This window comes from Vulpes lagopus, chromosome 9 (assembly GCF_018345385.1).
Source record: "Vulpes lagopus strain Blue_001 chromosome 9, ASM1834538v1, whole genome shotgun sequence".
Taxonomy (NCBI): Eukaryota; Metazoa; Chordata; class Mammalia; order Carnivora; family Canidae; genus Vulpes; species Vulpes lagopus.
Window position 1 is genome coordinate 64,297,571 of NC_054832.1, and position 26,459 is coordinate 64,324,029.

General features: G+C 39.9%; 1 protein-coding gene across 7 annotated transcripts in view; it reads right to left on the reverse strand.

Moving 5' to 3' along the window:
• Window positions 1–16,273: 16,273 nt before the first annotated feature.
• ADHFE1 (alcohol dehydrogenase iron containing 1) overlaps window positions 16,274–26,459 on the reverse strand; it is a 33,135-nt gene continuing 22,949 nt past the window's right edge. For all 7 annotated transcript variants that reach the window (XR_005989955.1, XR_005989954.1, XM_041769358.1 and 4 more), the window contains 2 exons: window positions 23,933–24,090; window positions 16,274–16,894 (listed from right to left, as the gene is read on the reverse strand). Coding sequence is in view for 5 of the 7 variants with exons in the window: in XM_041769358.1 (XP_041625292.1) it covers window positions 16,811–16,894; window positions 23,933–24,090 (242 nt within the window). In the remaining 2 variants the exon portion in view is untranslated. The remainder of the gene's footprint in view (window positions 16,895–23,932; window positions 24,091–26,459) is intronic.

Here is a 26,459-nt window from a genome sequence, read left to right on the forward strand (position 1 = left end):
ATATCTAATTTAAAACATTGTAGTAGTCACACTCAAAACGTTCAAAGAAATAAGTGAAATTAACTTTAATAATACACATTATTTAACCTAAAAGATCCAAAATATTATCATTTGAATATATAATCAATATAAAAATCCTAATGATATATTTTATTTTTTAATGCTAAGTCTTCAAAATCTGGCATATACTTTATATTATAGCCCACTTCCATGTGCACTGGTCATGTTTCAAGGGCTTAACAGCCATGTGTGGCTTGTGGGCATCATATCAGACAGCACAGTTCTGGAGGTTCTGCAACCTGCCAAATTTTCATTGGCTTTTGGACTTTGCACTTGACATTCTCACTTTCACCATCACTTCTACTAGAAGATTCCCTAGGCAGGTCAAGGGGCCATATTCCATTGTAGTGATTGCTTGTTTATTTGTTTGCTTGCCTGAGAAAAAGTCATATGCCCTATTCATTGTGGTAACCTCAGTGCCCAGCACAATGTTGGGCACAGAGTAAGTACTCACAGAGTAAGTACTCAGTGATTTTATCATGAGTAAATTATAGCAACACTCTATTTGTATATAATTTGGGAGTCAGGAGGCTAATAGAGGCACAGATTTTTCTCCCTGTCTCCTCTTCAGGCCGTCCAACAATATCAGGATTGATGGAGACATACCCTGAGCTTCCTCTGGGGATCCAGCTGAACTTGAGACAGTGTGCCCTGGGGGGCATTAAGAGGCTTTACTTAACAGAAATGAACTGAAGGGTCCTTTGAACAGCACACTATCACTTTCCTTTGTTGCTTTCCTTTCCTGTTGTTTTTTCATTGTCCATTTCTTTGACAACAGCCCCAACATGAGAGCACCCAAGACCAAACATCCATGAAAAGAAGCCACAAAATGCAGAAGTGATGGTGACAATAGGTAACTCATTGCAGTGGAAAATAGAAAGGGTGAGGGGTGGGGAGACTGTTGAGACTTCCCAACACAATAATCTCCGGGTATTAGGGCTTGGGCTGCGAGTGATGTGGGTTCCTGAAAACCCTGATCTTCTCCCTCTGAAACGTGTTGCTTTTCTCTTTGGTGATGATGACTGACTTGGCTTGTTACATGCTTGAACTGTTGTGTGAGCATAGCTTTTTTCTTTGTCTTTAAGAGAATTTGGCAAAAAATGTTCATTCTAAACGATGGAAACTCCCATTTTCCCATTTATCTTCAAATTAAGAAAAAAAAAACCTTTTCATTATGGATAATTTTAAACAGATACAAAAGGGAAGGATATAGTATAAGGAATTCTCAAGTTGCCATCGCCAAGCTTTAACAACAATCAGCTCATGGCCAATCTTTTCTCATCTATATCTCTGCGCCACTCCCTCTACCCAGAAACTAAATAGGATATCATATATCTGAGATATGATCTACAAATATTTAAGCATACATCTGAAAGTTTGTTTTTTTTTTTAATTTAGAAAAATGACTTTGGCTTCCCATGCTAACCTCTGGTTTTTTGGTGAGATCGGAATTGCAAATCAGATCTCTATGCTCAACGTTATGGTACATTCTTAGGTATTTAAGCGGCTGGCGAGTTAATGACATGAGCAACCAGAGTTGCTATTAGCTCTTGATTTATGAAGCCACATGTTCGGCTTGTATGACGGATGTCATTAACATCGGGCGTGGCAGGCTCATTCATCTGTCTCTGCCCAGCCCTCTTCAGTCAGGAACGCGCTCAACAGATGGGGAATTTCATGGCCACAAATGGAATTGTTTATCTTCTCATTGTTCCCGTGTCAGCAATCAAACTAAATCCATTACCCACCAATAAAAAGATCAGCCTGCTGCCAATTCAGCCGTGGAAGGAACCGAAGCTATGTTGAAGGGATTTAGAGTTTTAGAGGGGATAAAAAAGTAATAAGCCACATAAAAGTTAAGACCCAAGAGAAGAGTTTGAGTCTCTCTTTCTAAAGCTGAAGGTTTTAACGGATTTAAAAGGGAAGGCCTAGAAATTCAATCTTTTCTGTAACATAAAATACACTCTAGAGACCTCTAATTATAAATATTGCATAGCTTTTATTGTGTGTTGATGGCTTCATTTCACTAAAAAAAATTCAAAAGCATTCAAGTTGGGCTTTGAAGAAAAAGGAAATGTCAGATTCATAATGGAAAAGCTGCTAAGATGTTAATGGTGTTACTAATGGTAGGAAGATTTTCTTTTGTGTAAATAAATAGTTGTCTATTCTTTACAAAGTTGTCCCTCATTGGCACAGCTAGGGGGTTCTCTGTGCAATGATCTGTAAGAGGGGGTTCCTGAATTCTGTGGACCCCCCAGGCTGCCCTCCCAACATTCTCAGTGGATTAGGACTTTAAAAGGCATATCCTAGAACACTTTTTACCAGGTTGTTTTTATTTTATTTTATTTTATTTTATTTTATTTTATTTTATTTTATTTTATTGTATGTATGTATGTATTTATATTTATTTTACCAGGTTGTTTTTATATCAGGATATAATGGGCAAGAGATGTTTTTTCTACTGTTCATTAGTTGTAGATGAGGATCTGGGGCATGCAGACTTTGCACTTATTTAGTTGAAAAGTTTGAGACTTTGGCCAATGAAAAATCAGACCGTCTGACTAGGAAAAAATCAGATCACTTGTTTCATTCTCTCCTTCCCATTCTTTTCTGCCAAGTTATTGGTAACTTACTGCTGTAAATTGCCAACTGTCATGCTAGGTGATAGGGATCTAGAGATGATTAAGACAGTCTTTAACCCTCTGTTAACAGATTAGAGGGGGAGCTAGACAAGGCAACAAATGACTGCCCAAGGAATAAGACATATTTACACCACAGAGTGATAAGCAGAAGCACGCAGAGGGTGTCATGGGCAGAGGAGACTGCACCCAAGGTTCCTCGATGCCCCTAGGAAGGAGGGTGAGCTGCAGTGAAGGGTCTATATGGGGACAGGAGGCTGGGCAGGGAGGTTGGAGCTATGAAAAGCCACTGAAGGATTTTAATTACAGGAAAGACATGGTCTGACAATTTGGGTTTTATAAAAACCATCCTGGTGCCAGTGTGGAAAATGGATTGCCGAGGGTTAAGAAATGGAGGCAGGGAAGCTATTAAGGAGGTGACTGCAGTGACCAGGTAGGGGGAGGTGGGCCTGAACCAAGGGGGCTGTGTATGTGTTTGGGGTGAAGATGTTAGGGTATAATAATGACTCATAACATTGTTGAAATGACAACTTTGGGAAATATGTAAAGTGCTTAGAATAGAACTTGTATAATCTATACTCAGTTAATGTTAACTCATATTTCTTTTTCCTCTTTGGGAATGAGTACTTCCCAGTGGTCATAACATAGTAAAGGGGAAGAACAGGGAGAGGGGTAGGAGAAGAAGGGAGAATTAGGGAATGGGAAGGGTGAAAGGATACTGTAGTGAGAAGAAAGCATTTTCCCCAGTGTCTCCTGGAGACTCTGCCCTGGAGGAAGCCTTACCTGTAGATGAGACTCTGAAGAACGAGAGGTGAGTTTGGTGTTGGAGGTGATAGAGGTCTTTTGACATGATGGGAGGTTGGGGAGCCCTGAGGTCAAAGTTACTTAGACAGGAAAGCCTATCCTCTGTGAGCAGCCGCTGTGGCTGAGCCTGTCTATTCCATAAAGCTATATGTGGAGAATTTGCTCTTTTTTTTTTTTTTCTGGATGACCACCTCCTGCCAGTTTTTTCTGTTCTGATATTCCATGATATTGCTTTCCCTTTCTTTATGTTTGATAGTTTTTAGTCATTTACCAGCATAATTGTGCAAAGACCACACTGGCTGAGGCAGGTCGATGATTTGGTTTAAGGAACTCTTTCTACTTCTGGAAAGTAGAAGGTACTTTCTACTAGAAGTTTCTACATAAGATACAAACAATGTTAGATTTATCCAAGAAACCAGGATGATGACTACTTTCCTCCTTCCCTCCCTCCTTTCTTCCGTCTCTCTTTCCTTCCTTCTTTTTCCCTTTTTTCCTTCCATTTTAGCCATTCAATCAACAAATATTTTTTATTGAGCTGCTCTAACACTGATGAGATATTTTACCAACTGGTGCTGTGGCTTCTTCAGGAACCAACCTGCAAATTTGCTGATCTGTTTCCCTGCTGGATCATGAGCTCCTTTAGAGGCAGGGGACTCTCTTCTATCCATCTTTGTATCCCCAGAACCTGACACAGGATATCATAGTGAGTGGTTGTCAAGAGGAAGATTTGTGTCTAGGTTCAAATTACTTGCTACCACTTGCTAGCAGTGTGACCTTGGTCAATTATACAGCTCTCTGAGGCTAGATATTATCATCTGTAAAATGGGGATAACAGCAATAGCCACCTCATCAGGCTGTTTTGAGCAATTAAGTGACGTAACACACCTAAAGCACTTAGAGTGCCTGGCTCATAAGGGTTCAGATAGGCTCATAAGGGTTCAACCATGTTATCAGTATTAGATTTACACTAAATGTTTTTTTATTTTTTAAAGATATTTATTTATTTATTTATTTATTTATTTATGATAGACAGAGAGAGAGAGAGAGAGAGAGGCAGAGACACAGAAGGAGGGAGAAGCAGGCTCCATGCCGGCAGCTCGACATGGGACTCGATCCTGGGACTCCAGGATTGCACCCTGGGCCAAAGGCAGGCGCCAAACTGCTGAGCCACCCAGGGATCCCCTAAATGTTTTTTTTTTAAAAAAAGATTTTTATTTATTTGATAGAGACAGAGTGTGTGTGTACAAACAGGGGGAGCAGAAGAAGGAGAAGCAGGGGCTTGATCCCAGAACCCTGGGATCAGGACCTGAGCAGAAGGCAGATGCTTAACCAAATGAGCCATGCAGGCACTCCATGGTTTACAGTAAATGTTATTGAACTGATTCCCTGGGACTTAGTGTAAGTCTACTGATTTGCATGTAAGTTTAAGCAAGACAATTTACCTCTTAGAGTCTCTATTTTTAAAAGATTTATCTGAAAACTGGAAATGATAATACCTGCACAGATACCTTAACAGGATTATAATGGAAATGGAAAAGATTGCTTTGTCTATTAATTATGAAAATAACTCCAGTAAATTATCTAAACATAAACATCAGAGAAAAATAAAATCTTCTCTGTTATTACATTATTTTTAAAAGGTGACATAGATTCTTTTAGTCCATAAAGAGCACCTAGAGAACTCTACAGCTAACCTTATATAGTCTGGATGCTTTTCTCCTAAGATCAGGAACAAGGCAAGGATATCTGCTCTTATTCAGCATTGTACTGGAAGTTCTAGACAGTGCAATAAAGCAAGAAAAAAATATAAAAGGAATACATATTAGATATTAAGAAATCAAACTGTCCCTATTTGCAGATGATATAATTGCCTACGTAGAAAAATCTCAGGGAATTTTGCATTGTTGCAGGATGTAAGATATATGTGCAAAAATCAGTCACAGTTCTGTATACTAACAATGAATATGTGGAAACAGAAATTTTAAAAAATACCATCTATGGTTGCTGTAATGAAAATTAAATACTTAGGTATAAAACTAACAAAACATGCCTATGAACTGTGCCCTAATAATTACAAATGCTGACAAAATGAAATGCTGATCTAAATGAGTGGAGGGGTACCTGGGTGGCTCAGTTTGTTGAGTGTCTGATTCTTGCTTTTGGATGAGGTCATGATTTCAGGGTCAGGAGATCAATTGCATTAGGCTCTGTGTTGGATGTGGAGCCTGCTTAAAATTCTCTCTCCCTCTCCCTCTGCCTCCCAACCCAGCTCACACAATCTCTTCCTCTTAAAAAACAAACACGACAAAAACACCTAAAAATGGATTATAGACTTAAATGTAAAACTTTTAGGAATCATAGAGTTCTATGGCTAATCAGAGTTCTTAGACTTGACACCAAAAGCATGATGCATAAAAGGAAAATAAAATTATACATTGGACTTCAGCAAATTAAAACTTTTTGGTCTGTAAAAAAGCCTCCTGTAAGAAGATGAAAAGACAAGCAACAGACTGGGAGAAAGCATTTGCAAACCACATATTTGTCAAAGGACTTATATCTGGAAAATATAAAGAATTTTCAAAACTCAATAGTAAGAAAATAATCCAATTAGAAAATAGGCAAAAGACATGTACAGACATTTTAGCAAAGAGGATATACAGATGGCAAATCAGCACTTGAAAAGATGTTCAACATCATTAGCCATTAGAGAAATGCAAATGAAAACTGCAACAAGAGCTCACTACATGCCTACCAGAATGGCTAAAATCAAAAATAGTGATAACAGCGAATGCTGGTGGGATGTGGAGAAACTCACACGTTTCTGGTGGGAATGTAAAATGGTGCAGCCCCCTGAAACAGTTTGGCAGTTTCTTACATAACTAAACAAGTGCTTACCATATGGCATTCTTAGACATTTAACCCAGAGAAATGAAAACTTATGTTCATCCAGAAACCTGTACACAATTTTTTTTGTAGCAGCTTTATTTATAGTAGCCCCAAGCTAGAATCAGTCGAAATGTCCTTTAGTGGCTGAATGGTTAACAAACTGTGGCACATCCATACCATGGAATACAACTTAATTATAAAGAAGAAGGAACTGTTGGGACACACAATAAACTGGATGAATCTCCAGAGAATATGCTGAGTGGAAAAAAGGCCAATCTCAAAAAGTTTCATGCTTAAAATGTACAAAGTTATAGAAATGGGAAATAGATTAGTAGTTGCCAGGGGTTGTGGAGGGAGAGAAGTGGCTATGGCTCTAAAAGGGTAGCACAGGACCTCCTTGTGATGGAGCCGTTCTGTATTTGGACTGCAGTGGTGGTCACCAAACTGAATAAGGCGGAAGGAGTGTATCAATGTCAATTTTCTGGTTGTGATATTATACTACAGTTGTGCAAGGTGTTACCATTGGGGAAACTAGGTGAAGGTATATGGGATTTCTCTGTGTTATTTCTTTCAAATGCATTTGAATCTGCAATTATTTCCAAATAAAAATGAAAAAAAAATTACAGAGAATGATGAAAGAATATTAACCTATTTATATATTTTTTGTTATTCTATAATTGTTATCAGTAACTACTTAATCTAACTTCTTCCCCAAGTAACTGATCTATAATACAGATCCATCTCTGGCACCCCAGCCCATCCCTGTGGTTTCTACCACCTTTCTGGATACATTCCAAGTTCCATCAAGGCACTAGGCTTGGGGCATATCTACATCTCCAGCCTCAATTTACCACCTCTTGACTTGCATGTGACACCCCAGCAACACTGAACTGTTGAAAACTCTCTGCTCACTCCATGTTTACTCCAGGTTATTCTTCCTGCTATTCATTGTACTTGGAATGTCCTAACTTCTATCTAATTCTGACTTTCCTTCATGGTTCAATACTGGAGTCACCTTCTTCATGAAGCCTTCCTGACTTTTTTTTTTTAATCACTGCACTTGCTATACTGTTTTAAAATTATAACCTTAACTCCTCGTCGCTTGAATCACTGTGGTTTGGTGTTGCATTTAGCAAAAGCATCACAACATAAGTCTGACCTACAGAAATAACTTTAAAACAATCTATATCATTATTGCCATCTCCAAGAAACTCCAAAGGCGTTTCCATTTGTAACACAGAGCCAGACTTTAAGAACCAAACCAAACAACTCCATCTTCCAGTGCCCTGCTCATTGGCTGCTCCTAATCTCTCTCCCTCTTTGCTCACCTCCTCCAAGACTACTCTCTCTACACTCAGCTTGGTGGCTTAAGCCTTTTCTGCTCTTTCTTGCCTCTGGTTTTACTAGTTTATCTTCTACCAGTGGCTTTCAGCTTTTTCTGATGTAAATGCTTCAAGACTGTCATTTGCCAGCAAATCCTAGGTTATGAGGGTTACCATAATAAAATCCACAGACCAGGCAGCTTAAACAATAGCATTTTACTTCCTTGTAGTTCTGGAGGCTTGGAGTCCAAGATCAGATATCAGCAGGTTTGGTGTCTCCTGAAACCTCTCTCCTTGGCCCATCTTATCTTCACATGGTTTTTCTTCTGTATGCATGCATCTCTGTGTTCCTTTTTTTTATTCGTTTATTTGAGGTGAGGGGCTGGGAGGAACAGAGGGAGAGGGAGAGAGAGAATCTCACGCTGACTTGCTGAGCACAGAGCCTGATGCAGGACTAGATCTCATGACCCTGAGATCATGATTTGAGCTGAAGCCAAGAGTCAGACACTTAACCAACTGAGCCACCCAGGTGCCCCCTCTGTGGTTCTTTTGTGTATGAATTTCCTCTTATAAAGACAGCATTCAGATTGTATTGAGGTCCACACATATGATCCCTTTTAACCTTATACCTTTTTACAGACCCTATCATCAAATACAGTCACATGTGGAGGAAGTTAGGGCTTTAACATATGAATTTTGAGGAAACAATTCAGTCCATCATACTGGGTAACCCCAGTCCACCCAAGGAAGGTGGGAGGATCTAAGCTAACAAAGAGGATATTCCTCCTATTGGCTGGACTAGGGCATGTGTGGCAATTAATGAAAATTTGGGAGCTGCTCCATCTCTCTCTCTCCACAAAGTTAGGGAATATCTTTTTCTACTCAGTTTTATTTTTATTTATTTATTTAAAAAATATTTTATTTATTTATTTGAGAGAGAGAACATGAGAGAAAGTGAGAGAGCACAAGTTGGGGGGAAAGGCAGAGGAGAAGGAGAAGACTCCCTGAGGGGCAGGGAGCTTAATGTGGGCCCCAGGATCCCAGGGGCCCAGGACCCCAGGATCATGACCTGAGTGGAAGGCAGATACTTAACCAACTGAGCCACCCAGGCACCTCTCTACTCAATTTTAAGTCTAAATTTTTAAATCTATAGATTTTGGTGTTTCAGTAGCCTGACAAGGGAACAGCCTTCCTGGCCTGTGCTCATTTCTGGTGAGATCATCCAAAACCAGGATGTGAAAATTATCAAGGGTGTGAAAATTAATAAAAGGATATCTCATTTAGAATGGAGTTGGAGGCCAGCAGGGGGTGCTCTCCGGCCCTACCACTTGTCAATTGCAGACCCAATAAGAACAACCAGATCTTGCAGTGAGTACTACTTCACTATCCCCCTGGAGGAGAGAGGCTTTCCTCCTCCCTCAGCAACAGCCCAGCCAGTGAGAGTCACTCCTAACTCAGCCAGTGGAAAGCCACTATATTTTAAATTACCAGTTTACCTCAATGGGCTTTTTGTTTACAACAGCCCTTCCAGCTTCTTCCTTCCCTTTGTTCTGCAGTCTTGTCCTTGATAGCAATTCCCTGCCATTCCGAAATAAAACCACCTTTTGCTGGTAAAATAATTGGCAGTTTTATTTTTTAAAGGTAACAAGGGCATGTGGTAGGTAACTAATGCTGGATGTCAACAAGAAGAGCTGGAAGAGGGAGCCCTGTGGTGCCTCTGAGTGAGCAGCAGGACCTCTGGGTTGTCTTTTTCTAACTGGATGTAAGTCGCCATCCTTTCCTTCGCCTTGGCACTTTTTTTTTTTAAAGATTTTATTTATTTATTCATGAGAGACACACAGAGAAAGGCAGAGAGAGAGAGAGAGAGAGAGAGTGAGCGAGCCAGAGACATAGGCAGAGGAAGAAGCAGGCTACCAGTGTGGAGCCCGATGTGGGACTAGATCCCAGGACCCCAGGACCCAGGATCATGCCCGAAACCAAAGGCAGATGCTCAACCACTGAGCCACCCAGGAGTCCCCACCTTGGCACTTTTGCCCTTGAAGCACAGTTTGATTTGTATCCATAGAGCTACTTTACCAATAATTACACACACTGCTATATATGTAATCACTGTACATCCCCTTTTCTGTTAAAATGGAAACTTTTCACAACAGAACTTTTAAAATAGGAATATAACACAGAGGGTTTTTATGTTTTTTTTAAGTAGGCTCCCAATGTGGGGCTTGAACTCACGACCTGGAGATCAAGACCTGACCTGAGATCAAGAGTTGAACACTTCACTAACTGAGTCACCCTGGCACCCCTGGTTTCTTTTTTAAACAGATTAGACAGGGCAGTTTTATTAGTCTGGTTACCTCATAGCTGGGAGTCTTCTATTCTTTATACCAATTATACTGAAATGAAACTCAGTGTTCTGATACTTCATATACTTTTTAATGGTCTTGTCATGGTTGAAGCAAATACCACCAAGGCTAGAGTCATAAGCAAACATCCCCTTTCTGCTCAGCCTTTGATGGGTACATCCTGAAGGTCTCATCCTGAAGATACGGTGGAAGCGAGAGGCGGGAGCTGCAGGGTGGGCCAGTCTTGGTGGGGAAGAGGCAGGGCAGCACCCAGGGATGGATGCCCAGTCTGGTGGAGAAGTCCTAAGGTAAGTTTCAGGTGTTGTTCTGACCTTCCTCAGGGGGCTCATGGTCTTACCACACATGAGGGAGAGCTAATTCTAGGTGAAATCTGAGCCAGCTAAGTTTGAAATGTGAGAAAATCACAATCTTCTCAAAGTGTGGTTCCTGGAGCAGCAGCAGCACCTGGGAATGAATTACAGATGCACATTCTCACTCCCCACCTGGACCTTTTGAATCAGAAATGCTGCAGACCTGGCCCAGCAACCCTCCGGAAGCTTCTGATGCACACTGGAGGTTGAGACCACTGCTCTGTTTCTGTCACCACCTATGCAGAGAGGATGCCAAACAGGCCCAAGTACTATTTAACTTTCTTAAACCAAATTGATGCAATAGACCTCTGGTTTCCAAGCCAGTTTGACAGGATTTGAATTTCTCGGGGGTCGGAGGAAAGGACTGATCTATATTTTTAACATCTATATTTTAGCATCCCAGGTAATTCTTTCTCTGAGGGAGGTTTGGAAGCCCTTAGTATATAACTGACGTCACGGTACTAATCTGATAGTCAGCTGCTGGGATGAAAGGCTTCCTGCAAGCTTAGCATTCAGGAAAGGGAAGAGAACTAACATTTACTGAACAAGGACTGTGGGCCAGCCACTGTTCCAGACATTTAGCATACATTACTTCCTATTGATGTTTATAACAACCCTATGAGGTAAAGCTGGGCTTAGAATATCTGAGTGTTTACCCTATGTTACTCAGTAAGAAGCAGGGCTGGGTTTCAACCCCAAGGTGGCTCTATTACCTCTAATACCCTTCTGTGTGTCCACCAGCGTGGCCAGCTCCACTTCTCTCTGATATGTCAAAGGCTTGCAGGACCTTCTTTCTCTCTTCTTTTTTCCCTTTTAATGAAATAGAATCTTCTGTTCCACAAATAGTTATGGGGTCCCTACTGTGTTCAAGGTATTTTTGTTGTACACAAGCATATACAGTGTTTAAATGCAACTCAAGAAGCTCTCAGACAACAGAAGGTACTTGAAAGGCCGTAAACTTGGTAGCTGGGAATGTAGGGTCAGGGTGACCTCGGGATTGAGTGCTAGTCCTACCCCTTAGTAGCTGTGTGAAGTTGGCAGTTGGGTGTTATCTTTTTGAGTCTTAGTTTCTTCATTTGTGCAAAAAGGCTATAGCAATGCTTCTCTCAGAGTGGGCAAACCCTTGATAAAGGGCCTGGCACAGGTTGAGGGCCCAGTAAATGACTCAATCTGTTATTGTCTTTAGTTTATTATTGTTGCCAGCTGTAGTAGATGCCCCAGTAATTACTTGATGCCCTAGTAAATTGGCTGCCACACTTCATAGAGTGTATTGATATTTGTATTTATAAAGTGACAATAGTTTGGTTAAATACTGCTAAATGTCAAGTTCCTGTAATCGTTCCCTAGCCCCCCCGCCAATCACCCCTACCTGCAGAACCCCAATCCTCCTCTTCCCAAACCCTTAGTCTCCTTCCTCTTTTGGGAAAAAAATTTTGCTAAGGTACTGAGTACATTAGAGGAGATGTGAAAAATGAAAGAAAATTAGCCTGTTCTTACTCATGTGGCCACTCCAGCCTGGTGGTACTCTTTGGACATCTTTCCATTTATATGTTGCCTTACAAACATCTTTTCTCATATGTAATGCTTGGTATATGGTTCACATTGGTCTCCATTTAGTAAAGATTGCTAAAGCCCCAGGGGACCAATGTGCATAATTGCAAAGATTTGAATGGCTTTTGATTAGAAGGGCAACTTAGACCCTCTGGAGGGATCTTGATGGAGAAGGTTGTTGGTTACCTCTTCCCAGTGCAGCAATCCTTGCACTCACAGGCCTGGATAGTTCCAGAACAGCCTTATAGCAAAGGATATTTATATGTTCCTGTGGGTCTTTTTTTTTTTTTGGCCAGGAAAACCAGGGACCATAAATATAATAATACAAGCCCATAGGTTTAGGGTCCCATGGAAGGTTTTAGAAGGAGAAAAAATGTAAGTGACAAAAGTAGACTTGGTCATCTATGGGTTCACTTAAGAAACAATAATGTAACACGAATGTACATTTCATAATTTTATATGAAAATTTTGAGCTGTATCTGTTCGTGTGAACTGTTAAGATAAACTGATATAAAAAGAAAAAAAAAACACAGGTGACTCTTGCAGGTCTGCACAAATAGCCTAGCCTGGTCATCCATGTGAGCTCTGTTTCATTTCTTGCTGGCTTACACTACTATTTATTTCGAAGAGAAGATTGAAGGAGAAGGGACACAAAGTTAAGGCAGTAGTAGAGTATAAACAATTTGACACTATTAATCAAAAGCCATAAAAATGTCCATATTCTACTATAAAATTTCAATTTGAGAGTTAACCTAAGAAGTTAATTTAGAATGTGGGAAAAAAAAGCCACATACACATATTTCATTGCTTTATCATTGGTAGGGGTCAAAATTTGGAAGCAATCTTGATGCCCTGTAATAAGTATCAATGTTTAAATTTCTATTCAACAAAACATTGTGTACCTTTAAAAATAATGATTATGAAGATTATGTGGTAACAGAAAATACTTAAAATGTCATGCCTTGAGGGAAATGAGCTGGAAATTACACCACCCAAATGAAAAAGATGGAAAGGAAGCATATCAAATGATAGCAGCTGTGTTTGGGTAATGGCATGATGGTAGTTATTTTCTCTTTTTTGCTCATGATTATTTTAATCAGTTTCCAATTTTATAAATTGGAAAACCAATTAAAAATATCCAAATTAAAAAGCCAACATTTAAAGCCAGAAAGAATGAAGTAGGGGGACTTTAAAGTTGGCTGTTTTGCACAGAGCTTCATAAGGGATTTCACATGGGACAAAATGGCAAACAGTTATTGCAATTTGCAGGGGATATGCATTTATTCTGAGAGTTGTTGGGCTGGTTGGAAAGACAGTGTAATAATAGCAACAAAAACTAGACCCTCCCACCCCCAGCTGCCAGTAATTCAGGCTAGGGCTTCAAGAAGCAATTTCGGCCCATTCAAAGTGCAGCCCATCCCCAGAGACTACCTCCTGCGGACCATTGTGATGGTGATGGCGGGGATGTGGGCCGGCCTCCGCACCAGCTCCCAGAGGATCAGGCGTTTGGTGGGAGGGCCTGGGCAGCTGTCTGGGCTTGGGGTTGCTGGTCATCAGAGGCAAGGCAGCATGTGCAATGTTGACCTGGAGGTGAACAGTCCCCTTTCTCAGACCCACTCCCCAGAGGCAACAGTCCCTCATTAGGCTACAGTTTCTAATCCAAACAACCATTAATCTTTCCCAGGGTTAAAAGGCCAGGAAAGCAAGTTTTGCTATTTTGATACTGTACTTGTCTGTATTTTACAAGAGCAGACTTCCCTCACTGACCAGTGGAAAATACCCCACAGCTGTGTCCACAGCTATGCAAAAATGCCAAGCCCAACATAGCCCTCCTGGTGCACAGAGAAGTGACAGGAACACAAAACAGGCTGTTGATTGTGGCACTTGACAAAAATCATAAACGTGATGTACTTTAAACAAATTAATATTCTGGATCCTAAGTTAGGGATGCATATATATTTTAAGTGAAAAAAATTCTACTAAATATGATAGTTTTGTGAAAATGCTGTTATACAAAGTTTTGAGTGCTATTCTTTTAGTTTTTCTTGTCTTAGCAAGTAAATTAATCTGTATAAATGGAGCCATAACCCCTGAGAATTTTTGGTCTTTTAAAGGTAATCAATAAAAAACAGAATTTGACTTAGAAAAATGCACTTAATTGTTATCTCAGAAACAGTGTTTACACTGTTATTACAGAAATGGGTGGTATTTCTTCTCTAACACTTTTAATAGCTGGTAAGAAACACATCTTTTCCATATTCTCAAGTTATAGGGACCAACATGATGCGTATTAAGAAAAAAACACGAAGCCTTCCTAAATCTGTTTCTTCATGCTTGACCTTTAAATACTTCCTTTACAGAGTCATCATCAGTATGAATACCAAACACTCCTCCTGGTGAGTCACAGACATCTGCCTACTGGTAGTAAAGGCATCATTTCAGAGAGATAGAGAATACATTTTTATGTCTCAAATTATTTTACATTTCAGAGAGATAGAGAATACATTTTTATGTCTCAAATTATTTTACATCGAATTTCCCAAACTCAAATCACACATTAAGGACTAAGTAATACATAAAATCGAGTCATAACATTATCAAAATGGAAGAGGCCTCAGTCAAATAGAGTAAAACTCAAGACTGACCAAGGAGGGACTAGAGTGGAACCCATGGCCTTTGACCTCTAACGCTGTTCTAATGATGCTACATCACCTTGTTGAATATAAAACTTCTAGAACTTACCTGGGCTTTTTTGGGAAGGTGTGTTGATGGGGAGAACATATGTTTTTGCTGTGCCAAATGTATTTTAAGACATTAACAACTTTTACTAAAGTTTCCTGCAGGATCTCAGATTGGCAGAGAGTTAGCTGTACTCTGCCTCAATCCCACAGCTTCTGCTTTCAAGATCCATGATATTTTGAAACGCTGGAGGGAATTTTAGCTATTTATGGTCTGCAAGTTATAACTGAAAATCTTTTTTAAAATTTTTAAAAAATTAATTAATTTGTTTATTTTACATAACTGAAATTCTATTGGTACTGTCCTATGCTTGCCTTTTGGGCACTTGATATAAATAATTTGAATGTTCTATAGGAATTAAAACTATATCTTAATGATATCATTTCTAAGTCAAAAATATGCATATAATATATATAATAAAAAACATAAACCAAATTTTTAATACTGCCTATCTTCTGGATGGTACAATATGATTATTTTCTTTTGTGTTTATCTTTGTATTACCAGGTTTTGGTACTGAGCATATTTTATGTTGATAGAGAAACCTCTATAAACATTACTTCAATGTTATTTAAAAGATCTCAAGGAAGTATAAGGACCTTTATACAGATAAAGTAGGCCTGGGCAGGTTGAAGGCAAGTAATGTACTTCTCTTACGTTTTTAAAACCCTGATGTAATTATATATACATTACTTATTTGATTAAAACTTTAATTCAGTTTAAAACATGGATAAATCCACAAGTACACTGAGATCCAGACTGCCAAAGCTTAAGCAGGCAAAAAACCTTAGTGTGGTAACCTTTATGAGGAGAAATGAGTGGTAGAAGTTTCTGCAGCTTGGGAATAACAGATGCAAATGATCATGCTACTTAGATTCTACTTGCAAGGCTGCAAGTCTATCAACTACAACACCGCTTGCTTTTGAATTCATTTATTCTGACCACAAAATACATTTTTCCAAGGAGGGAATTATCATGTAGATGTTAGAGTTTTTCTCAAAAGAATAATTTATTTACATGAGGATCAGTCTCTAATATTTTACCTCTTTGGATCTGTTTTCATCTTTAAATATTAGTTACTAGTATTTTTATAAATTAAGATGAATTTGACCTAAAATAAACAAAATGATATTTTTCTCTGTTCTCTGGCCCTTTCATTTTATTTTAGTGGCCCTCTTAAAATTAGAAAGAATGTGCTTGTTGTAACACATCCAAACAATATGGACGTTTATAAAATAAAAAGGGAGGTATAAAATATAAAGTGATTATTTTCTCTTGATTCTCAATGCCCCAAATTCCATTTCTCCAGTGATAACTTTTAATATTGTTATGTATCCTTCTTTTCTCTCAATAAATAGACATATATTTATAATTTAAAAAGTAAAAATCAGACCATGCAAATATACAATTGTTCTGCTTTTTTCCAAGTTAGCAGTATATCATGGGTTTATTTCCAATAGATTATTATTTATTATTATTTATTATTTATTAGATTTTATTTATTTGTTCATAGAGACACACACACAGAGAGACAGAGACACAGGCAGAGGGAGAAGCAGGCTCCATGCAGGGATCCCAGCGCGGGGACTTGATCCCTGGACTCCAGGACCATGCCCTGGGCCAAAGGCAGGCACAAAACCGCTGAGCCACCCAGGGATCCCCCAATTTTTTTTTAATTAGAAAAAGTGTTACTAGAAACATCCTTGCCATATTTCTTGACACACTTGTGCTAGTATTTCTATAGGATAAATTTCTAGACTAGGGGTTACTGGGCATAGGATATGTGCGTTTATGTTTTTGATAGATACTGAATTTTTGCCCATTTGATAAATAGAGCAGTGGCAATCTGTGGGGTTTGGTGCAGGAACACAGATCCCTAAAGTCTAGCCCAAGGTCTAACATAGTGGGCATTTTCCCAGTTGTATAGAAGTAGCTTGACTTTGAACATCAGGGAATCTTCTGCAGGATAAATTTATATCACATCCAAACTGGTAACATGTAAGTTATATGTGGATGAAAAGACTAAGTTCTGGCTAGCTCGGCTTTTGTTGTCAGGACTATGATGGCCAGTGGAATTCTTTCAGTGAGAATGAAAATTAATACAGTTTCATTGAAGCTTCAAACAGAGCAGATAGATCCTCTTCTGACTGAGGGCGTGGTGCAAGCTTGGTCACCCTTTCCTGAAATAGTAAACAAAAGGATTTACCCAGGGCTCTAAAAAGCTAGTCTGTAAAAGCTACTAGGTTATGTAAATCAACTTGGCCATAAGAAACAATGACTTGATAATAATCATATCTTTAAAAATCATATTTCTTGTTTCCGTCATACGAGCTGATCCCCAACTCCGAAGTTCATCACGTGACACCACTTTCCCACAAAGCTTTCAAGGTCCATTGCCCTTGCCTTATGTTCTGGAAATAGCCTTCTGCCTAAAGTACAGAACCAAACCCACCTTGGGCAAAACACCTTCAGTGATGACCAAACTACACTGGGCAGCAGCCTCTGCCAGGTGGGTTCTCTGTGCAGAGAGCACTGTCCCAGTGCCTGTGCCTGGGCACAGCATGTGCTGCCAAGGAAATTAGAACTGGGTTGTCCTTCACTTCAAGGACTGTATATTTTGCAATTTGGACCTAAAGTATATTCAGAAAGACTTCATTAGGTCATAAGTTGACTTCATAGTCAATTTTACGGCTATGGACTACACATGACTCCTTTTTCTTATTAACTAAGGTTTTAGTTCTACCTTCCCAAGTCAATTCAGTGACTTGCTTAATTTCTCCAACGTTATTGAGTGGAGTCAGCAAAGACAGAAAGCATATCCTATTGCTATTTATACCCCCCATCAGTGTCTCCTTAATCCCAGTGGGACAGGAGATTAAAAGATACTATAATGACTACCCTGTGTCCAAATTTCTGGGCTTAAATAAGATCTATGCCAGAGTTTTGGTTCCATTTTCATAGGTCTCTCGGTTTGTTTTCTTATAAGTACTCATCTCCATGAGGGCAGGTCTGTGTTCACTCTTCCTGCCCAGGGCCTACTAGAGTGCTTGACACACAGTACATAGGTGCTCAACAGTTATTTGCTGAATTAATGAAAATGGTGTGTGTGGGGTACAGTATTGGCATCTCAAAATTCACATACTCAAGACAGAACTCTGACTTCTCCTGCCTCTCATTTTTCTCATCTCAGCAATGACAGCCAGTCACTCAGGGAAAAGCCTAGGAGTCCTGTTGATTCCTTTTTCCTTCTCTACAAGTTTAATCCACCAATCAATGTGTCAGATTTACTTCAGAAGTAAATCCAAAATCTGACCACTTTATCACCTCCTGTTCTACCACAACCCGGCTGTCATCCTGACTCCTGCCTCCAAAAGTCTGTTTCTACTTTTGCTCTACTCTCTCCCCCTAGAGGCCATTCTCCATACAGCAGCCAGAGTGATAACTTTTTCACCCCAGAATAAATTTATCTCATAACCTGCTTAATGTTCTCTGAGGACTTTCTACTGCAATGACAAGACCATGGCCACCGATGCCACTCTGTTCTGGCTCTGCTGCTCATCTCAGCTCTGACTCTTCTCCCATCAGTTCGTCTCACTTAAGCCCTACAGTCCCCCCTCTACCATGAAAATGCTCATCTTCACCCTATCTCAGAGCCTTTCCCCTTTGCCCAGAGGGCTTCTCCCAGGTCTTAATGTGGCTGCCTTTACCTCTAGCCAAAACCTCTTGTGACCACCCTTGCTGGTCCCTCCACACTGTTCCATGTGAAATCATGATTTCATCACCCAAGTTTTCCTTCACACCACTAAGCATCATCTAAAATGATTTCATTAGTATTTTATTTATATATTTGATTAGATGTCAATCATCTGTCTTCTCTCACTAGAATGTAATCTCCATGAGGGAATGAAGAGACTTTATTTTCCTCCTCACGGCATCCCATTCAATGCATAGTATATAGTAAGACCTCAGTAAGTATTTGTAAGGTGAAAGAAAGAATGAAAATAGGAAGGGTGTATTAAAAAATTAACTCAGAATAGGCCTAAGTGTAAAGATTTAAATGTAAGAGCTAAAACCAAAACTCTTAGAAGAAAACAGAGGAAAATCTCATGATATTAGATTTGGCAATAATTTCTTGGATATGACACCAAAAGCACAGGCAATACAAAAAATGGGTGAATTGGGTTACATCAAAATTTAAAACTTTTATGCATCAAAGGACACTCTCAAGGGAGTTGAAAAGACAACCCAGGTAGAATGAGAAAAGTTTTTGCAAATTACAGATCTGATAAGGGATTAATAACTAGAATATTTAATTACTACAACTCAACAGCAGGAAACCCCAAACAATCAACTTAAAAATAGGCAAAAGAGGGCACCTGGGTGGCTCAGTAGGTTAAGGGTCTGCCTTTGGCTCAGGTCATGATCCACAGTCCTGGGATCGAGCCCCATGCCAGCTCTCTGCTCAGCGGGGAGCCTGCTTCTCCCTATCCCTCTGCCTGCTGCTCCGCCTGCTTGTGCTATCTGTCTGTCTGTCTCTCTCACTGTCAAATAAATAAAATTTTAAGAAAAGTTAATATAAAAAGTAGGCAAAAGACTTGAATAGATATTTCTTAAATGAAGATATATAAATAGCCAGTAAGCACATGCAAAGATGCTCAATATCTTTAGTCATTAGCAAAATGCTATCCAAAACCACAATGAGTTCTCACTTCCCATCCATCAGGATAGCTATCAAAAAAAAAAAAAAAAGAAGGAAAATAATAAATCTTGATGAAGATGTGGAGAAATTGTAACCCTCGTGCATTGTTGGTGGGAATGTAAAATGATGCAGCCTCTATGGAAAACAGTTTGGCGGTTCTTCAAAAAGCTAAACAGAGAAATACCCTATGATCCTACAGCTTTATTCCTTGGCATATGACTAAATGAGGTGAAAACAGAGACTAAAACGTATTTGTATAGCAATGTTCACAGTGGCACTGTCTACAATAGCCAGAAGGTGGAAAAGCCCAACTGTCCATCTGTAGATGAATGGATGAGCAACAGGTGGTAACAGGTGCAATGGAATATTATTTCAGCCATAAAAAGGAATTAAATTCTGACACATTAAAGATTTATGATAAGTGAAGACATTATGCAGACACAAAAGGACAAATATTGTAGAGTTCCACTTATATGAGGTACCTGAAATAGGCAAATTCATAGAAAGTAGAATAGAAGTTATTAGGGGCTGGGAAAGGGCAATTATTGTTGCCTACTAAACAGAGCTACAATTTGAAATTATTTAAAAGTTCTGGAAATGGATAGTAGTGCTGGTTGCACAATACTAAATGTACTCAGTGGCACTGAATTGTGCACTTAAAAATGGTTAAAATAATATATTTTATGTTAGGTATATTTTACCACGATTAAAAAGATAATTAAAAAACAAGGAAGGATGAATGGACAGATGGGAGAAGGATGGGGACATGCTGATGAGTATGGGTAAGACCAAAGTAAAATGTTATGCTGCAGCAGATCTTCAGAGACTCTAAACAAATTGTGAAAATCCACAGCAAGGCAGAGACCTGTTCATGGTGATGTACATATGTGTCGGTGGAAGAGTCAAGAACTGAAGTTCGGCGTTTGCTGTGGCCGATAATTACTCTCACACTATTCTGCCTATATAACAGGAGAGAATCTTATCTGATGGGTTCAGAGGCCCTTAAAACAATCCTGTTCATCTTTGGCATAGTTCAGGAGTCTCAGAAGTACTTCAGGCCAAGCTGCTTTGAATTACTCTCCACATTTCTAATACCCCCTGATAGGTTAAATGAGGATAGGGACATAAAGTTTGTGATATATATCCCCACAGATATCATCTATGCCATATAAAAGCTAAACTCTCAGACTTAAGATGTGTTCAGCAATGCACTATTATTTATAGACGTGTAAGACCGAAGGACAACTGATTAACATGGGCACTGAAATAAATCCTGACTACTACTTTTAGCACATTCATAAAATAACAACATTTTGGCTGGCCTGTCTGCCAGGGAGTGGAAGTGCTCATTTTGGTAGACAGCTCTCCTCAGAAATGAAATGTTTTGATTTGAAATGTAAATGTTTTTTTCCAGAGGTTTCAGAAACCCCGCTTGGAAGATTGATTTATTCTTGCCTGCTCGCCTTGCAGCCCGGCTATAGCGGTTGGAAGCCTCTGTACACAGGGCTGCTGTTTGCAGCCATCAGTATGGGATGTGGTGTTTGGTCAAGAATACTGGCCTGGTTGTTCCTTTCAGTGAAAACTGATCCTTCCTTGCTGAACATAAAAGAAGCTTTATCAAATGTCGACTACATAAATAATCTTTCTGGCAATATTCTTTGCTGCAACCAGTCTATCCCTCTCACTACCTTAAATCCTGTAGATACTAATAAGTGAAGATTAGCCTGCTGCATGTGTAAAATTCTGAAGTTGCCATAGCATTCCTGTAAAATGTTCCCTGCTGCCAAAAATACCAAACAAAAAACCCATAGTAGTTCTTCATCTGCAAAACAGACAGGCTGATTTCTAAGATTCCTCCTAAAGTCCTGTGAATCTGCCCTGTCTCCTGCCCTCTCCATATATAGGACACATTGACTCAATTACATGGACTCTAAAATGGAACTAGTGCTAGTTTATTAAAATTAACTGTTTCTCTCAATCACAAACACATGATTTAAAAAACAGCATTCATGTTGGGGCTGCCTTATGAGTACAACATGAGGGGATCCGGGCCTCCTACTTTACAGACATGACTTGTACTTGAAAGATTCAATTTACCTTGCATCTTTTATGAAACTAAAAAATCAGTTTTGTCTAATTAAGGTCTTGCTACCTGTGACTTCTTAGTGTGATATATGCCCTGAGGCATTTAATATGATACCTAATTAACTTGCTATTTATTTATTTAAGATTTTATTTATTTATTCATCACACACACACACACACACACACACACACACACACACACACAGGCAGAGGGAGAAGCAGGCTCCATGGAGGGAGCCCGACATGGGACCTGATCCCGGGTCTTCAGGACTGCATCCTGGGCCGAATGCGGCGCTAAACTGCTGAGCCACCTGGGCTGCCCTAACTTGCTATTTTAGTGGGTAGTCTCAAATGTTAGTATGGATCTGTTGCTATTTGGAACAGTTTCTGAAAGTAGAAGACTGAGCACAGTAGAATTTAAACAGTACACACTTGCCACTGTGTCCTGATGGCTGGAAGATGCTTGCCACTAGTAATTAAATGGCCAAGAATATCACATAGTTTCATCTGAAAATCATGGATACCATCGCTGGAGGTTGACAAACACACATTCCTGAACAAGTAGAGCTTTTCAGAATTCCTCTTGCAGGAGTGGCACTGTCACTGGAACCATGCTATAAGAGCCAACCGCCATGTCAAAACTGTAGAGACCATTTGGTCTCTGGTATCACTGGACAGGCTTTCATGGCTTCTTTTCATTAGGTGAATCCTATTTAGTGTAAGGAAACTTCTGAAAAAGTTACTACCATTCAGCCATTAAGCTCACCTGCCCTGAAGACTTAGGAGAGATGGTACAGGTATGTGTTCCTTTAACATCTCTACTAGCCTGTGCTAGGTGCAGTAGAGGAAGGATGAGCAAAACAGGTTCTGTACTCATGGAACTTATGGGCTAGTAGGTTTGGATAAAATAACTGTGTTGGTTGAATTTTTTTTTGGCTATTTAGTCCCTTGGGCTTGTTGATTAGCATTAAGGGTTTATGAGTTATCCTAGCTATACTTTGAGATGTTTCTTTTTCTTATTCACTTATATTTGTAGATATGACTGAGGCTACTGGGCCTGAGTCTAAGTCAGGGAAATTGCTGGCCAAATGGTCATGTTTAGTTTGTACAGTGGGTAATCAGGGAATACAATACAAACATCCAGATAGTTTTTTTTTGTTTTTTTTTTTTAAGTTGGAAGCTCTACCAATGTTGGGACCTGAACTTCTGCTTGGGGATAATAAATTGTAGCTGAAAAGACACTCACCCAATGAGATGAATTATGAGCTTTCCATTTCATCAAAATCCCCACCACTCACTGCTGCTTTAAATTACTTTGTTTATTGCTATTACCTACCTACCTCCTGAGGACATATGAGTCTGCTAACCCAATCCATACACATATCATCTTACGTGAGAGGTGAGGTCTTCAACATTCTAAGCAGTTGCTAAGTGGGGAAGAAGCTAGTGTGAGGCTTTTGTTTAACCAGAATGGGTTGAGGAAAAGCACTGCTACTTGTGGTAAGCAGGAATCAGTGTGGTTAACTCTGTTTCAAAGTCAGTGAGAGATCCATGTCTGCCTTCATTTTGGGTAGAAGTGCCTTGCCCTCGAGTCCTTATAGTGTTTAAGTAACCCACGTCTTCCCCATTTTAGACAGGGGGACTAAGTGAATACTCTGGGCATGGTGAGCATGGTATGGTCCCCAAACCAAGAGCTCATGACTCTGGCTCTGTTTTACGGTGAATTGCAGTGAACTATTAGGATCCTATTAGGATCTGATGCTATAGCACATGGGTATCTGATCCAAAATGTAAGAGTGGTCCAATGGGAGGGTAAATTCTCTTCAGGAGAAACTTGGAGGGGAAACTCTACATCTCTTATGATTCCACTCAATAAAGGTTGGCAGCTCAGTTTAAATTCTTTAGCAACATTTAAATAAGACTCAAAGTGACACAGATGATATATCTACGTATATGTATAGAATATGCACTCTCCCAGATTCATTAAGAAGTGATTTTGTAATAGTACTGATTTAAAGCCATGCCCATTTTTTGCAAAGTAGTAGGAATTTATAACTCTTTATGATATAAAATAATATCAGTGGTCTTTTTGGAAGAGCTTCACATAGTTTTATAGAGGACTTTTAAAAGAGCAGAAGTGGTAAAAAGGGAAATTTTGCCATACCTCAAGAAAAATGTGGTTGTTTTCACCTTGAATTTTTATAAGAGATCCTTTCAGTTACACCATAAAAGCTCCCAAAAGCCACAGTTTTATGGAAGAATATAAAGATGAGGGAGACTGGCCCCTTCCCTCAGGAAGACAAGCGCTGCTGTCTGGTGTGGAGGAGACCTGAAAGCTGCTGGAGGACCCCTAGGTTTTCCTCTCCCCAAGACACCCCAAATGGACCAAGCTTTGTGCTTCTAGAAGGGAGAGAGGACGCACTGCATCTCTTACCTGGGGCAGAGTTCCCTTCACTAATGCTGGGATATCGGCCTTGGAGTAACCAATGGCAGCTAGGCCATCATCAACATCCAGATCGAATAAGAATTTCCGGAGTGTGTCTGCCAAAATAGGCCCAGCATCTGGGATCCTGGCAGTGCGGGTGTCAGCTCCTAGAAGACACAAAGTGCTGACTGTAGAGAGAGTCTGTATAATTCAGTCACAAGATAGGTGAATATATAGCCTCCTGCTGGTTCCCTACCACCAAGGACAAGGCCACCGCTGTGCCACCACATGGAGGCCAGCCCAGTGATCGACTCCGCAGTTGACAGATGGGCCAGGCTGGCCTGCAGAACCCCAAGATCCTCTGCAGAGAGAAGTTGGCTGGTGGGCGGGGGGCTAACTTGGCTCTCACATTTCCGATGGGCTGCTTGCCCCTGGTGTGGTGGGAAGAAGAGGAACTAAGCCAAGAAAAGAAGCACAGGGAGGAGACCAAAAAAGAAGGCTGGTGTTTGGATGAAGAGGAAGGAGTGTTTGTAGGAGAAAACACAGCTTATATAACTTTCAAGGCTTGGAATTTGCTGACATCTAGAGGTATAGGTGTTCGATGTCTTTCCTCACAGCAACGTCTTAGGAAAAGAAGACCAACCCTCTGCAACACCTTGTGAGGCAAGGACATATAGAAGTACAAAAGCTCCAGCACTGACTGCCCAAACAGAGAAAAGTGACAAAAGTGGATTATGTGGCCAGGGAAGGAAATATTTCCTCTCTATAGCTATAAAACTTTTTATTTGGGGCTCTGTTGCCAAGGGGCAGGGTGGGTTCCTCTAAATAAACATTACAGAACCAGTCAGACAGAACTAAGAACATAAAGACTCAGAAAACAGTATTTCCTACGTAGGTAATAATGTTGGTGAAGGGGGAAGAAGATCGCCAAGGGTTGGAAATTTGTAAGGGCAAAATCTGGACATGATTAAAAATTAATACTTGAAATCACAGAGACAGTCTGGAAGAGCTAGGGGTTCTGTCCTCAGGCAGGGTAGCAGTGACAGTTCCCAGAACCTTAGCACTCCAGCCCCACATCCATTTTAGTCAAACACATTCACTGCCAGGAAGTGAAGCACTCGACAGACAGATGTGGCATTAGTTATTATCCAGAATGCTTCACGTTGAGTCTAAGTCTGCTTTCTCTGTATTGTTCAAAATGAGACTAGAATGTATAGTTTACCTCCATACTGCAGCACACTATTAGTTTTAACCTTTTTCTTCTACGACAGCAAGAACTGTTTTAGTAATCCAGGAAAATGTATAAATAGAACCAGATATGGGGCTAGTTGGGAGAGAGGGTGGATGGAAGGTAAACCGTGCATGACAAGACCAGTCTGTATTACACAGCAGCAGCTGAAATATGGATTAGGTGGAAAGGTGACACACGATACAAGGTTTATGCGGTTTTTATGTTCCTGGGATTGCTGCCATAAAACACACCATCAAAGCCTCTGTGTTTTCCTGTGAAGTGTTTTAGAAAAAAAGAGAGGATAGGGAAGAGAATAAATTGGTATAAAGCTAAGAAAATCTAAGATTACATAGGAAATTGAAATATTTAATGGCTAAATATGGAATAACAACAACACTTCCTATGCAAGGAGGGTTCTTCTACTCTGAGTTTTGTCTATCAGAGGAGTTGCTTTCTCAGTGATGTTGGTTGCCTGGAATTTTAACTTTGAGTTCTCTAAGACTTTCCCACTTACCATACATCTAGCCTACTATTTGGGCTCCTTCCTACTTACACTGCCTATTTACAAGGCATCTATCTGAGTCCCCAAAATGGCTGAAAAACACCCCCATCTAAAAGGCGAAAGGAACACAAGGTCCTTGGTAAGGTTCGCACCGTATTTCCAGCAGCCCAGGCTGGAAGATGAAACCCCTGCACTGCTTTTCTACCCTGCATGTCTCTCATTAGGATTCCCAGCACAGCACAGCACCTGGAACTCTGCAAAAGCACAAAACGTCAGTGTGAGAGAGAAGGGAGTCAAAGAAGTGTACGTAGAAGGAGTCTGTGGTCATGCCTACCTTCCTGGAAATAACCTCTCCAACGGCTGGAGCTAGAAGAGCATAATGAAGTTTTCTTTTTTGCTTTTCCCTTCCTACCCTAAACACAAGTAGGGGAATAAAATGTTTGGAAAGTTAATCAAATACTCAAAGTCTACTTAAAAGAGTTATCGTCATAGAAAAATTACTGAAAAATTTTACTAGCCTGAATATAATTTTATTTCTTGTGAGATTCAAAGAGCACTGTAGGTGTCTTGTTATAAGACACTGTTTATTCTACAGAGTAGCCAAGCAAATTCTTCTTTTGGGATCTTTTTAATAAAGTTTCTAGTTGTTTAGATTTTCTATTACTGGGAATGCACAGTTACTTCCTGAATTAGATTCATTTTATCACCTTGATAGCAAAAGCCATTCGCAACATTAACACTATGTAAAGAGTTTCATGTTCTTTGGGGATGAAAAGAAGAGAAATATTATCACTACAAATTTA